At 48.2% G+C, this 15,841-nt stretch overlaps 1 protein-coding gene across 1 annotated transcript; it reads right to left on the reverse strand.

The window, feature by feature from the left end:
• Positions 1–357: 357 nt before the first annotated feature.
• Positions 358–15,774, reverse strand: LOC130119160 (endoplasmic reticulum membrane sensor NFE2L1-like). The gene is made up of 7 exons (XM_056287585.1): positions 15,493–15,774; positions 14,438–14,578; positions 7,440–7,718; positions 6,025–6,183; positions 4,227–4,431; positions 2,830–3,360; positions 358–1,298 (listed from the first exon to the last, which is right to left on the reverse strand). The coding sequence occupies exons 1-7, from the start codon at positions 15,772–15,774 to the stop codon at positions 358–360; spliced, it is 2,538 nt and encodes an 845-aa protein (XP_056143560.1).
• Positions 15,775–15,841: the final 67 nt, after the last annotated feature.

Genomic DNA, 15,841 nt, shown 5'->3' on the forward strand with positions numbered 1-15,841 from the left:
ATTCCGAAGTTCAACCATCCTGGAAATAATGGTTTCTGATCATAATCATAATAGTCATTGTCATAACTGACTCTACACCTCCCATTTGCTCACTGCCATCCACCATTCCACTAAACTCCTTTAAAGCACGTTCAGGGGGGATGGATTTTTTTGAATGTTTGATGGGTTTCCTGAAAAATTCAAACTTTCATTAGCATCTGAATAACACACTGCATTCCTTCACTTTGTATTCCATTATCATTCCCGGAATTCTTGATTTCCTCGATCATATCCGTGTTGAGGATATTTCTTCGCTACCTTTCCTTCTGCCATTGTAATTCAAGTTGATGTGAACGTTTTCCCCTGTTCGTCTTGTGCTCACTTCTTCTTGTCTCTTGGTTTCTTGTTGGTCTTGCCATTTGACCTTGGCAGTGCCGCCCCCTGTCGACGTGATGTCAGGGTGATGCTCCCATTTGCTCCCAACTGGAGGCCGCACTCCTGTGCAGTGTCAGCTCCTCTCCCTTCCTCTTCCCTCAGGCTGGAGAACACTTCCTGGTAGAGAATGTCCAGATGGTGCTTCATTTCCTTTAGGGAAGTAAGCACTTCCTGCCTCTCTTGGAGTAGCTGAAGGCGGCAGTGTCTCAGTCTGGACACATCCCCCTCCAACCCCAGCAGCACGTCCATCTTCCTCCTCCGGCAGTTCTGAGCAGCCATCTTGTTCTTCCCACGGCGGCGGATGTCCTTGATGAGGGTGAGCTGCGCTTCAGTGAGGCGACGACTAGCCAAGAGCTCATTGAACTCCTCCACTGGCAGGTTCACAATCAGCTCGATGGAGAAGGGAATCTTCATGGAGCATGCCCGCCTCTCGTCCCGGTTCCAGAGTTTGGCCTCGGAGATGTATTTGGATGGGGAGCGCTGGTAGGGTTTGGCTCTGCTGTGCTGCTGGGGGGATTTGGAGAGATTGTTTTGAGTCTCCCCCAGTGGGGGACAGGAGGAGCACCAAGGCTGGTTGTAGGTGTGATTGTGGCCAATGTGCTCCTGCCAGGGGAGGTAGTTGATCGCCCGTGGCGCCCTATAAATTTGCCTGACGTCTGCTGGATGGTTTCCTCCCACTGCCCCCATCACCTCCTCCTGCTCCTCCTGCTCCTCATGCTTCATGGTCACTGCCCCCTCCATGTCTTCATCCTCCTCCTCCTGAGGGAACAGACTTCCCAGTGATGAGACAGATGAAGAAGAAGAGGAGGAGGTCTCAGAGGTGCAGGGAGATGCAGGGCTGTGACTGAAGTCCAGAGAAAGACCGGAGTCTGTGTCCGCCTCCTCTTCATCACCTATGAGCAGAGAACAATTGATGAAGGACAAGTCAAACAACCTCCTCATTAACACTTGAACTATCCAAACGCTAAATGCTGCAACACAATAACAACAATAAAAAGAACAATGACGACAAGAACGCTTCATGATAACTAAACCATTGCTTTCAAAATAAAAGCCCTGGACAGTATGGGTCTGGTCTAGTGTTTTGGTTTCCAGCCAGTGATTCAGTATCTACTACAATATGAACTTACATTTGTTCCTATGAAAAGTTTTAGAAAAAAGAAAGTAAAACAAACAATGGCAATCAGTTGTTGTAATCAGAGAAACTGTTCATGTGGGCTACTCCAGTGTTTTTGCTCCTTTACTGTAAATGGCAATGTAGCCTTCTATCTTTGCTTAAGACTTTGAACAAGTTAAAAAAAACTCTCTACAGGTAGGTGATCGACCAGCCTGCCATCAGTCATTGTCCTGACTGTTGCCCAGGCTGCTTGGGACCAGCACTTGGCTGACGTAGTCCTGGGGGAAAAAATAGCTTCTGTGCATCCTATGCATTGACTTTGTGTATGGCCTGCTGACACCTATGTCCTATTGGACTTGAACCTAGTTTTTTTTTCTCCAATTATATCCGGCCAATTACCCCACTCCTCCGAGCGGTCCCGATCGCTGCTCCACCCCCTCTGCCGATCCGGGGAGGGCTGCAAACTACCACGCCTCCTCCCATACATGTGGAGTCACCAGCCGCTTCTTTTCACCTGACAGTGAGGAGTTTCGCCAGGGGGACGTAGCGCGTGGGAGGATCACACTATTCCTCCCAGTCCCCCCCCGAACAGGTGCCTCGACCGACCAGAGACACGGCCAATTGTGTCTGTAGGGACGCCCGACCAAGCAGGAGGTGACACAGGGATTCGAACCGGGGATCCCCGTGTTGGTAGGCAACGGAATAGACCGCCACGCCACCCGGAGGCCCCTAGAGTTTATTTCTAAAATGATCAGAATCCCAGATTAGATGTCTCTGACTCCATGACAGTTTAACATGGACTGCAAACTATATGGAACTGTTCATAGACATTAGATTTGACTCATTTTACTGTCGAATCAGACTCACTACTGTGAACTTAGCTTTTTCCCACGAACCGGATCTGCAGCCCAAACAAATCCGTCTCAAACACACGCTATTTGGATCTTTTCTCTCTTCTTTCCCTCTATCTTTTCTGCCTTTTTTCTTGTTCTTCTCATTAAATTTAATTGTTTGTATTTGTGTTGCCTCCTTGTGTGATTTCAAGTGTAGTTGCTCTCCAAAACCCTCCATAAGAATCGATGGACACTCTGTCCAAAGGTGAGGTCACATGTGTGACGTTACCATGATAATACCTGTGGGACATTGTCAACACAGCACCGTCCTCGTTGCAATACCTTGCTGGTGTCTCTGGGAGTGTTTCCACTCTTCTATTCTGGAGCCTGATGGGGATTCATCTCTTTCCTCTGAGTTCTCAGCCATTCTGGAGCCAAAAGACTCATAATGTGGACTGAAGAAGCCCTCCTCCTCCTCCAACCGAGCCCCCATCTCCAGGCTGAAGCCTTCCTCTAGAGCCAGATTGAACAGGTTAATCTCCTCCAACATGGCATCATCCTCCAAGAGGTCACTCAGCGGACTGGGTACTCCACCTTCATTCCCATCTTCCTCCTCTACCTCATCTTCATCAACCAGAAAGAGGTAGGGAAGGCTTGCTGACAGGTCGGCTTGGAGCTGAGGAGGAGTTGGGGCGGAGACGGACGGGGCTCCTGATGGCAGCAGGCGGAGCTGTGAAGGTGTGCTGGGGGTGGTGTTATCAGCAGGATGGGGTGTTAACATGTTCAGACTGAAGGGGTCGGCTTCGTTCTCAGTGTCCCGACCCAAACTGAAGTCCAGCGACCGATCTGCAGCCAGCAGGTTGATGGTGTGCACTCTGGGACTCTGACAACCGTGGAGTGAGTTTGAGTCCGGCCGGTGGATGCTCAGCTCGGCGCTGGGCATCAGAGGAAGCAGGGCCGCCTGTGGCTCTATTTGGCTCAGGGGCCCCAGGAAACCTAAAGCCCAAAAAGATTTTTTTTTTTTACATGAGCAGAAAATTGTGGGACATGTTGAAAAAGTTGAAAATAGCTTCTTTTATTTTGGGGGGGGGGTCTCCTTTTTTTCCCCAATTGTACTTGGCCAATTACCCCACACTTCCGAGTTGTTCTGGTCGCTGGTCCACCCCCTCTGCCGATCCGGGGAGGGCTGCAGACTACCACAATACATGTGGAGTCGCCAGCCGCTTCTTTTCACCTGACAGTGAGGAGGTTTGCCGGGGGGACGTAGCGCGTGGGAGGATCACGCTATTCCCCCCAGTTCCTCCTCCCCTCGAACGGGCACCCCGACCAACCAGAGGAGGCGCTAGTGCAGCGACCAAGACACATACCCACGTCCGGCTTCCCACCCACAGACACGGCCAATTGTGTCTTGTAGGGACACCCGACCAAGCCGGAGGCAACACAGGGATTCGAACTAGTGATCCCTATGTTGGTAAGCAGCGGAATAGACCGCTACACTATCTGGACGCCCCCACTGTCAGTGTTATTAAAAAGTTTATGATATATTACATAACCTATATGTTTTACACTTGGGTTTCCTCTGATCGGCTGCTAATAAAATGTCGTTCGAAATCGTGACTGTTGAACTGAATGACCAAGTGCAATATTTCTAGATAAACTACTTTTTCATGAGGAGTGTTTTTATCGTAGGTCATTTTCTGACAAAACATGAATATATTGAAACGGGCTCCTTTGGATTTTACATATATTATCAGCTAAAACATGGGCAAGTCAGTCACCATAGAGTGGTAATTAGAATTTACCTGATGTTATCTTATCTTACTGTGAAGAGAGAGGAAATAGGAGCTTGTTGGTGGTATTACCTTGCACCAGGTCAGCCTCCTTTAAAGTGAAGTCCTGTTGAGCCTCTGGACTGGCAGGTTGGTCGTTGTTGTTGTTGCTAACGTGACGGAGTGACACTTCTGAACTGGAATCCTGAAAGGATCCAAAAGCTTCAGCATCCAGGGTGTTGTCACGATGTCTGTTGCCAGGAGACAAGCTCACGGCAGCAGGGGTGACGTCCATGTCCTAGAAAAAACAAAATTTGATTTTTTTTCCCCCAAATCAACTGAAATTAAAAATCAATTGAACGATTAAAGAGGTCTCGGGTGAACGCCTCAGTTCTCCCTTGGACCTTCCAAAGTTACAACATGTAAATCTGATGTGTCGACTAATAGAAACCTTCTTTATCATCAGATTAGTCAGCACAGTACTGACAGAACTAACTCTGAACTACTGGAGTTAACATGTTAGCTATTTGTACAGTTAAAACTACAGTCCACTTCCGGAGTGGGAAGATGGTGGCACAAATTCACATTTGCAGCGGTCTCACCCAGCACCAACCATGCAGTGTCTTTGTCCACGTCTAAGTTTGTGTCTTCGTTTGATGGCTGAGAGAGCTGGTGCTGGATCAGCTGGGAGAGCTTGGTCTGCTGCGTCATGTGGGCCCAGGGGCCACGGCCCTGCCTGGAGCTGTGCCCGAGAGGTAACACCGAGGGGGGTCTGACAAGATGTGGAAGCGAGGCAGGTTAAGCTAACTACTAGCCCACGAAGACCGGCAATTCCGATAACACTGAGGGTGGTCTGGCGGCGGCCTCGCCTAGCCTTGACAGTGTTTTTAGTGTCGTCGTGTGGAGTGCGGGGAGGTGTGTCGAAGGTGTCTGGCTGGGAGAGCTGGCGTTGAATCGGCTGAGGGAGCTTGGTCTGCTGCATCCTTTGGGGCCAAGGACCACGGCCCTGACCAGAGCTACGCCCGAAGAGGAAACACCAAGGGCGGTCGGACAGGACGTGGAATCGGGGCAGGCTAAGCTAACTGCTAGCACATGCAGACTGGCAGTTCTTCCGACAATCATCCTGGCTGGTGTTCGTTCTCCTGGACAGTGATTTTTTTATTTTTTTTTAGTTTAGATACGTGTGTTCTTGTAGTGTTTTTGTCTTTGTGTTGCACTGCTGTGGGCTGGAAGAAACGATGTTTCGTTTCATTTCATGTGCACAAGTGCACGAAACGAAACGACAAATAAAGTGTTTCTGATTCTGATTCTACAGTCCTGAATCTGCTGGTGTTACTGGACCAGTGTGTGTCCTATGTAGGTGGTGGTGAGGTGTCTGGGCTCCACTCCAGATGGATGAGAGTTAGCAGGGCTGTTGTGTCAGAAACAAGCATAAAAACCTGGTGGCACTTGAGTTGTATTTATGGATGTAGTACTATGTGTTGGTAAAGGTCTTCTACCAGCTTGTTCTGTCATATCTGCTGGTTAGACACAACACCTTCTCTTCTTCTTCATACTCAACACGACCTGCCTTCTTGTTCCTCATCTGGCTGCTATGATGAAGATGAAAACACTATGCACCCTCTCATTTTTCCTGGTAAAGTCCTACCAGACACCAGCCATCCTTATCACACACCGCTACAGTCTGCAGGACCTGGAGATTTTTAAGTTGGTTATTGTCTTTAATTCAAGTTAGATGGAAAATAATCGACTTGTAGTTTTGTTGTTTATGGGTCAGCATATTGGATGTGGTCCATTGTTGGATATGGGGGCATTGTTTTAGAAGATGGCCTTGTGAACTTATTTCCCAAAAACAAAATGTGCTGTGTGCAGGAGGGGGTATCCGACTGACCTGAGGATCCATGAGGTCCAGCAGGTCCTGCCAGTGGAGCTCCAGGTCCAGGGAGGTCTGGCCAGAGAGGAAAGGCTCTCTGTCTGGACCGAGACAATTCGCATCCTCCATCACGTGGGGTCGGGTCGTGGTGCCACCAACCTGCACCACCTCACCCAGCTGAGACACACAAACAGACTCAGCTGGACTGAATGGAATATAATAGAACTGAATAGAAAAGAAAAGGGAGGAGCCGGCACCTGTGTTTCCTGTGTGGAGGGGAGGGCTCCCTGCAGCAGCTGCAAACACTCCTGGAGAGAGTGCAAGTCCTAAAGAGATAGAGGGACAGACGGGGGGGGGGGGGGGGGGGTAAAAGAAAAAAGTGTTTAATGATAAAACTGTTGTTGTGGTTCTGCATTACAAGCAATTTTGTTTCTTTCCTCGAGGGTTGAATATTGACCTGTCATAACAATGTTGTAGATTTACTGTGACTGTATGGCTATCAATGTTCTCAAAGTGCTTTGGCAGTACTTTATTTCACTCTGGTCATGCCAGTAAAGCCTTTTAAATTGAATTGATTTGAATGTAAACAAACTGAGTTGAATGGAATTGCATTCAACTAAACTGAAACTTAAGCGATGTTTCATTCTGAGCTTCCACAATTCATTCATTCATTCATTCATTCATTCATTCATTCGTTCATTCATCATCAGCCACTTCTCCGGGGTCGGGTCGCGGTGGCAGCAAGCTAAGTAGGGCACTCCAGACGTCCCTCCCCCCAGCGACGCCCTCCAGCTCCTCCTGGGGATCCGAAGGTGTACCCAGGCCAGATTGGACATGTAGTCCCTCCAGCGAGTTCTGGGTCTACCCCGGGGTCTCCTCCCAGTTGGACGTGCCCGGTAAACCTCCAAAGGAAGGCGCCCAGGAGGCATCCTGATCAGATGCCCGAACCACCTCAACTGGTTCGCGTCGAAAGGAGCCAGTTGGGAACGCCTTGGCCTCCCCCAGGAGGAGCTGGAGGGCGTTGCTGGGGAGAGGGCCACTGGGCCCTACTTAGCTTGCTGCGACCATGACCCAACCCCGGAGAAATGGCTGATGATGAATGAATGAATGAAATTAGAAACAGAATCAGATTTATTGCCAAGTACAAGAACATAGGAGGAATCTGTCTTGGTATGTTGGTGCAAGAGGGAGAAATTAACAGTAAATAGTAAAGAGAAAAAGTTAAAAAGAACAATAGAATATACAAGATAAAATAAAATCAAATTTAAAGTAAGGTGAATTGGAGACAAGGGACAACCTTGGCGGAGTCCGCCACCCACCGAAAACGTGTTTGACTTTGTGTTGAGAATGCGGACACAGCTCTCACTTTGGTTACACAAGGACCGGCTGGTCCTTGATTCTAGTTTAGTTTAGTTAACTTAGTTTAGCCTTACCTGAGCTGCTTCATTCGGGACCAGCTCCCTCTCACTGACGTGGTCGTATCCTCCTCCTTCTGTCCTCCAAACGACTTCATCTCCCTCTCCTCTTCTTCCTCCGTCTCTCCTCTCCCCTTCACTCCAACTGATCCTGGCTGACTCCTCCTCTTGCTCTTTCTCCTCTTCCATGTCCTCCTCCTCTCCCTCCGTGTGCAGGGCGATGGCCTGGTGTTGAGGTTCATGTCTTTCTTCCTGGTTGGGAGGATGGCTCAAAGGGAGGCGCCGCTCTCCATCATCCTGCAAACAAAATGATTTTCAAATAATGCAGCTTCTCGGGTGACGTTCTCCTCCTAGATGGCGGGGTGAGGTTTGCTGTTTTATTGGCAGATAAACGGATAAGACGGGCATTTGATTTTGTTGACACAGTGTATCAGAGTAAAAGGACCTCCTGTCCTGATGCTACGTTTCCAGCGGAGCTCCAACCCAGAATCCCCGGTGTTTGAACCGGACACTGTGTATCGTTGTAGATTTAAATAACAACAGCAGGCAATGTTGAGAAAAGGTTTACTGAGCTCGATAAGCATTCAACGTCACGTGCGTAGCCGCCAGCTTTCTCCTCTTCTTAACGTATTAACGTAGAACACACATTTCATTATCCAGCAGTGCCCCCTAGCGGCGTTACAAGATAAACCATTACAGCACACAACGTCTCTCCTTTCTGAATAATTGATTTTGTCAAACCAGGGGGGGGGGGCAGTTGTATCCGGCCAAATACCCCACTCTTTCCAAGCTGTCCCGGTCTCTGCTCCACCCTCTCTGCCGATCCGGGGAGGGCTGCAGACTACCACACACCTCCTCCGGTACATGCGGATTCACCAGCCGCTTCTTTTCACCTGACAGTGAGGAGTTTCACCAGGGGGACGTAGCGCGTGTGAGGGTCACGCTATTCCCCCCAGTTCCCCCCTCCCCCCTCGAACAGACGCCCCGACCGACCAGAGGAGGCGCTAGTGCAGCGACCAGGACACATTCCCACATCCGGCTTGAATAGCTGTAGTCCACTGACTTCCGGTATGTACTGCAGCAGTCATACCACTTTCCTGTTTGTTGGCCTGTGCTGTTGACAGTGGCATACTTTTCGCCATCCTGCGAGATAAATGTCAACGACGTGCACAGAATTATCGACAAACTTTCACCTGAAAAGTGAAAAGTTTCAAGTTGTCCTCATAATTGTGGACGTACCTTGATATGTACAACTTGAAACTTTCCACCCCTCTGCTGGCAGGTGCAGGTGAGAGTGTGTGGACAGTTGTGTGCATGTGGTGGACATGTATCCATGCTAAATCCTGCAGGCATCGTGAAAAATATGCCATTGTCAACAGCACACGCCAACAAACAGGTATGATCGCTGCAGTAGAAACCGGAAGTCAGTGGACTACAGTTATGCACAGGGTAGATTGTGTCTTTAGGGACGCCCGACCAAGCCGGTGGTAACACGGGGATTTGAACCGCCTTCCCGTGTTGGTAGGCACCGGAATAGACCGCTACACTACCCAAACGCCCTACCTAATATGTAGGACTGTACACAGGATGAATAAACAGGATTTCTTTTCCGTGTGTTAGACAGACAGACAGACAGACAGACAGGCCACGCCGCTGTCATAAACTGCTGACTGACTGATAGCGCTCCCAAGCTGGAGTACTGAACAGAAGATGCTATTTTTCTTCCAGGGTTTGATACAAATTCTAAAATGGTCCAGAAGGAAAGTGGTGAATGGTCTCGGCATCCTCCTGCTAGGGAACAGACTGGACGATTGTGACGCCTGTTATGAGCCGTCTCCGTACTGACAGTCTATATATACACATTCAAAGGCCTGTTTCACAACACAGACCAGCAGCCACACTAATATTAACTGTGACTTTTTACTGACCTGCTAAAGGGGCTCACAGAAAAACCCAGACCCCCAGAGACCCACCAGACAGACCTACATGGAAAGAGACCACGCCTCGCTCAGGCCTCATGCTTAGTACATGTATGACAGTACATACTGACACACATGGTAGACAGACAACAGTACTACCAACAGTACTAACATAATACATACTGACACACATGGTAGACAGACAACAGTACTACTAACAGTACTAACATAGTACATACTGATACACATGGTGCACAGACAACAGTACCTCTAACAGTACTACCATAGTACCACAGTACATACAGCTACACATGGTACACAGAAAACTGTACTGCTAACAGATTACCATAATACCACAGTACATACTTATACACATGGTACACAGACAGCAGTACCTCTAACAGACTAACATAGTACCACAGTACATACTGATATACGTGGTACTTGCATGGCATTCTTTATATCACTTTTTCCATTTTGATACATGTGTAAATACTATTGTCCATGAAACTGGACTTATGTCTTTTTACACAATTTGTCTCCTACTCTATGTGTAGTCTTTATCACTGGGTTTGGAACTACAGTTCCCACAAGGCATTGCTTCCATCACGAGACTGGGTTAAACAGATGTTTAATAAGATACACGACTCTGTTTCTGTTGTCTTCTCCATTGGCAAGTATGTCTTCCAGAAGGTTCTCTTGAGATTCTGGAAGTTGGTGTGCGGATGTTTCATGATTTGTTCTGTGGAATTTGTTGGACTTCGACACCTCGGCTGAATATTCATCCAGGTGTGCAACACCTACTTCACGTTTGGATGTACAAACATAAAGCAGGAGAAAATAACGGTCGCCAAGTGGCTCCTTGTGTATGTGTTATTATATATCAAATAAATAAAAGCTGGATAGCTCAGTAGGTAAGAACGTTGGCTGGCTTTCCTGCCAGAGATTGGGGTTTCAAACCCCAGTCGGGACGAGTCCGTGGCATAGACTCCTAATACTAAACAAGCCAACTACCTCAGACAAGGGTGAGAGTAACAAAGAGAGTCATACAGGCTCAGATATCGCCCAGGTTAACAAGGTCCGCGTCAGGTGTTGGGGAACCAGGACAACCTGATGAGAAATGGACTACTAGAACAAGACATCATGGACAAGGGCTGAGAACCTGGAACTGAAGGAATGCTACTATAACAGCAGACCCCAGGAGGATGGTTACATGAAGCGTATGTGGCAACTGTGGATGAGTAGGAGACCTACTTCCAGACTGTCTCAGAAGCAGCAAGTAGCTCAATGCTCGAACATCACTAGAAGGGAGCTACTGTCAAAAATTGAGATGGAGAGGCTCCAACAGGATGACTATATAATTAAGCACCCTGAATAGCCACCCAGTAGACAGGAGATACATGAGGAAAGACTCCAACCAACTGAAACAATCCTACTAGCCCTGACAGCTGAAGCTGTCATGAACCCTGGGCTCAGTTTCCATGACTGAATGACAAAGTACCATCACAAAGCCTGATTGTGGATGTGAACACAGCCTTACACAATATCTCGACTGCCACCATAGCCGAGACCAACGAACTTCTATATGCTACTGCAATTGTAATCCAGGAGATGCTTGGGTATAGGATTAAGAACACAGGTCACCAACAGTACCCTCCATGGAAGAGAAGGCTGGAAGCCAAGATCAAAGCAGCACAGAGAGATGTTAGCCAGTTAACAGAGGTGCAGAAAGGTGGGATGAAGGACAGGCCCAGGTTGAAGAAGTACAACAAGATGTCCACAAGTGAGGCCATGGAAACTGCCAAACAAAGGCTCACAGCTCTGGCCGCTAGGCTGAGGCGATAAACTAGAGAAAAAGAAACCAAAAGAATAAATGGGCTGTTCCTCAAAGAACCATCCAAAGTGTACACCCAACTACAGAGTAACCAGGGAACAACATCAGACTCACCCAGAGGAGAGACCGAGCGATAATGGAAGGATATATTGGAAAAGGAGACATCACACAACACCAGTGCCCAGTGGCTGGTGGCTGGTGGCACTAAGACGTGACCACAGCAATATCCCAGAATAAGAACCAGTTATCATCATAGTGGCCTACATCTACTGCTGAGTCTCAAGCATAAAGAGCTGGACTGCACTAGGCCCTGACATAATTCACATCTACTGGGTGAAGAAGCTAATGGCACTCCATGAATGCCTGGCAACACAGATGAACCAGCTGCTAACATCAGGGTCTTACTCTGACTGGCTAACACAGGGGAAAAATACTGATCATGAAGGATCCTTATGAGGGTACAATACCTTCAAACAACCAACCGATAACCTGCCTCACTACAAACATTGAGGATCCTGCCAGGAATCACAGCAGCTACGCTGTGATTCCTGGCACATGAGTCAATACTAAGCGAAACTCAGAAAGGAATTGGGAACAACACCAGAGGGTCGAAGCACAAGTCACTGGTTGATAAAGCAGTTACCCAAGACTCTAAGGCCAGACAGACCAACCGGAGTGGCTGACAGAGAAATCCTACCAGTGGCTAGAAAAAGCTAGACTGAAGGACAGTACAGAGGCTCTGATCATAGCAGCACAAGAACAGGCACTCAGGACCAGATCGGTTAAGGCAGGGGTCTACCACAACTGACAAGACCCAAGATGTAGGCTGTGCGAAGACACCCTGAGACAGTCCAGCACTTAGTAGCAGGTGTAAAATGCTAGCTGGGAAAGTGTACACTGAATGACATAATCAAGTGGCTGGGATAGTGTACAGGAATATCTGTACTGAATACAGACTGGGAATCCCAAGTCCAAATTGGAGAAACCACCAACGGTGGTTGAGAATAGCAGAGCCAAGATCCTGTGGGACTTCAAGTTCCCAACTGACAAGCAGGTGCTGGCTAACATTGTGGCGGTCGCCAAGGAAGACAGCATAGTGATTGATGTAGGAATCCCCAGCGATGGCAACACCAGGAAGAAAGAGCACGAGAAGCTAGAGAAATACCAAGAGCTGAGGGAAGAACTAGATCGGATGTGGGAGGTGAAATCCCCGGTAGTCCCAGTGGTAATAGGAGCAATAGGGGCTGTGACCCCCAACTGGGAGAGTGGCTCTGGCAAATTCCAGGAACAACATCTGAGGTCCAGAAGAGTGCGGCCCTAAGAAGAGCTAAGATACTGTGCAGAACCCTCGAACTCCCAGGCCTCTGGTAGAGGACCCGAGCTGGAGGAAGACACACACCACCCGACAAAGGGTGAGGGAGATTTTATTATATATATAGGTGTGTGTGTGTGTGTTAGTGTGTGTGTGTATGTATATAGATATATATAGATAAAAATATATATAGATGGCTGGTGCGACCCAGCCATGTTTACCACAGTAGTAGTCAAAACACCACCGGGGTTCCTACCAGGAACCTTCCACAAGTACAGCAGACATAATGACCACTGCACTACACAGCCATGTGTGTGTGTGTGTGTGTGTGTGTGTGTGTGTGTGTGTGTGTGTGTGTGTATGTATATAGATATATATAGATAAAAATATATATAGATGGCTGGTGCGACCCAGCCATGTTTACCACAGTAGTAGTCCAAAACACCACCGGGGTTCCTACCAGGAACCTTCCACAAGTACAGCAGACATAATGACCACTGCACTACACAGCCATGTGTGTGTGTGTGTGTGTGTGTGTGTGTGTGTGTGTGTGTGTGTGAGTTTATTTTCATGCATGCCAGTGTCTGTCTGTGTCCTGAAGTGTGTACACTGTGTGTATACTGTGTGTGTACTGTGTGTATACTGTGTGTGTACTGTGTGTATACTGTGTGTATACTGTGTGTGTACTGTGTGTATACTGTGTGTATACTGTGTGTATACTGTGTGTGTACTGTGTGTATACTGTGTGTGTACTGTGTGTATACTGTGTGTGTACTGTGTGTGTACTGATTTGTCTGTGTGTATACTGGCGTGTGTCAATATGTTTTACATGCATACCTGTTTGTGCATGTGAATGTGTATTTATGTCTGTGTTTATATGAGTGTGTGTGTGTTTGTGTGCGTGTGTGTGTGTGTGTGTGTGTGTGTGTGTGTGTGTGTTTGCGTGTGTGTGTGTGTGTGTCCAGTAAACAGGTCTGATTGCGAAAGTGAAGGTAGTGCACACGTTTCAAGATCAGCAGCTCTCGGCTCGGATTTCAAAACAGAAATGCAAATTGGTCTCAAGGCCAGAGACACACACAGCTTCCTCCTGCCAGCTGTCTGTGTGTGTGTGTGTGTGTGTGTGTGTGTGTGTGTGTGTGTCTGTGTGTGTGTGTCTGTGTGTGTGTGTGTGTTGTTTACCATTCCACCTTTGAGTTAAAAACCAACTGCTGGCTTCATTTACAGTTCCTGGAGCAGACAAGTCCAACATGTACTCATATTCCTCAGTGTGTGTTGTTGTGTTTGTGTGTACTCACACTTGAACACACACACACACACACACACATGAAACAGGTAAATGTGTTTAGCTGTTCTTCCGCGAAGCCTACTATGACTGGTAAATATCATGCCGTGTCTCCGTGTCTGGATGCACTTCAGAAAGATGGTGTGGAGGACAGATCTGTGCAAAAGCTGACATGGCCTTCATCAGAAAGGACAGCTGATGTGTCCGCTTAGTTTGAGATGGAATATTCATTCATTCATTCATTCATTCATTCATTCATTCATTCATTCATTCATTCATCTTCAGCCGCTCCTCCGTGGTGGGGTCACGGGGGCAGCGAGCTAAGTAGGGCACTCCAGACATCCCTCTCCCCAGCAACGCCCTCCAGCTCCTCCTGGGGGATCCCAAGGCGTTCCCAGGCCAGACTGGACATGTAGTCCCTCCAGAGTTCTGGGTCTACCCCGGGGTCTCCTCCCAGTTGGACGTGCCCGGTAAACCTCCAAAGGAAGGAGCCCAGGAGGCATCCTGATCAGATGCCCGAACCACCTCAACTGGCTCCTTTCGATGGAAGGAGCAGCCTGCGGCTCTACTCCGAGCTCCCTCTGGATATCCGAGCTCCTCGCCCCGTCTCTAAGGCTGAGCCCAGACCCCCTACGGGATAGAATAAGAAATATGTAAAGTGTATCCCACCTCAGTACTGAGTCCAGGTTCAGCTGGATCTCGGTCCATCCCGGTGAGATGTCTCTGCTGGTCTGAAGGGCCACTGGGCCCTATGGGGATGCCGTCTGCTTCTCTTTGGACCAACCAGGTCTCCAGTTCTGCATCTGGGATCTGGCAGAGAAATCCCAGAGGGGTAAGAAAGATATTAAACATATAAAAACACCTTTTTCTTCTTAAACTCTGTCACCTCTCTATCTTCCGTCATTACTCTCGTCATGTTTCTATCCATCTCTGAATGAATTCCAGGTGCGATCATATGTCGTAAAGAAATAAATTGGGAACTAAGGAGACTTTCTATCAGATGTGTTTAGTAAAACCCTGAATGTAGGCACACCACCAGAAACACTGACAGACTCTATCAAGAACTGATTCATATCTGACAAGGTTTTATTGTTCTTTTGGTTCTGTTTCCTCCTCCGTCCTCCTCCATCTGTTACCACCCGCCATCGACCATGTTTTATTCAGCAAATGTGTTGCTCTCACAATTTAAAATATTTCCTTTATCCATCTTGAGTAAATGTAAAACCTTCAAAAAATGTTGGGTTTTATTCATTTGTCATTTCAGTCGAAGCTTTTATTTGAAGACAACAACAACAACAACATTTTAATTGCTGGATGGAAATGTGGTTGTCACTTCTGTCATTCTGTCTCTCTGTCACTTCTCTACCATCCATTATGATCCATCCATCCATCCATCCATATTCTGGGTTCTTGTCCCCTGACCTTTGACCTTTAGTTGTATTGTTCTCTTTACCGACAGGCATGGGCACAAGTCCATGAATATTGGGATGGCATCCAGCGCTTTACCTGTCTGGTTGTGTCAGGAAGGGCATCCGGTGTAAAATGTCATCAAACCAGTGTGCGGATTGACAAGACTAGGAATGACATACCGGATCGCTCAAGGCCCGGGTTAACAACGAGTACTGTGCCCTCACATGGTACTGATGGAAACTATAAAATCCACTGCGGCGACCCCTGAAAAACGGAACAAGCCCAAAGAAGAAGAAGAAGAAGAGTTCTCTTACCTGCAGTCTGTCCAGAGAGCGAAGCCCACCCAGCAGTCGGCGGGTGGTGAAGAAGGCATCCAGCTCGGAGGTCTTGGCACTGGGTCTGTAGCTGTGGTCGAGGCGGTTGCGGAGGTTATGGAACTGGGTTTGGGTCAGCGCCGAGGTTGGTCCCAGAACCCTGTCCTGCCAGGACTGGGGCAAGTGAGGGTCCAGACCCAAGTCCACCCTGACGCCACACAGGCTGAGCAGGATGGCCACCTGTATGAGGCCCTCTGTGAAGTACTTCTTCAGGTAAAACATGGCTGCCGTGCGTTGAAGACCTGGGGAGGCGGCGCTCTGCTGGTTGGTCCTGCCAGCCTCTTCACCG

The sequence above is a fragment of the Lampris incognitus genome, chromosome 10 (genome assembly GCF_029633865.1).
Source record: "Lampris incognitus isolate fLamInc1 chromosome 10, fLamInc1.hap2, whole genome shotgun sequence".
Classification (NCBI taxonomy): domain Eukaryota; kingdom Metazoa; phylum Chordata; class Actinopteri; order Lampriformes; family Lampridae; genus Lampris; species Lampris incognitus.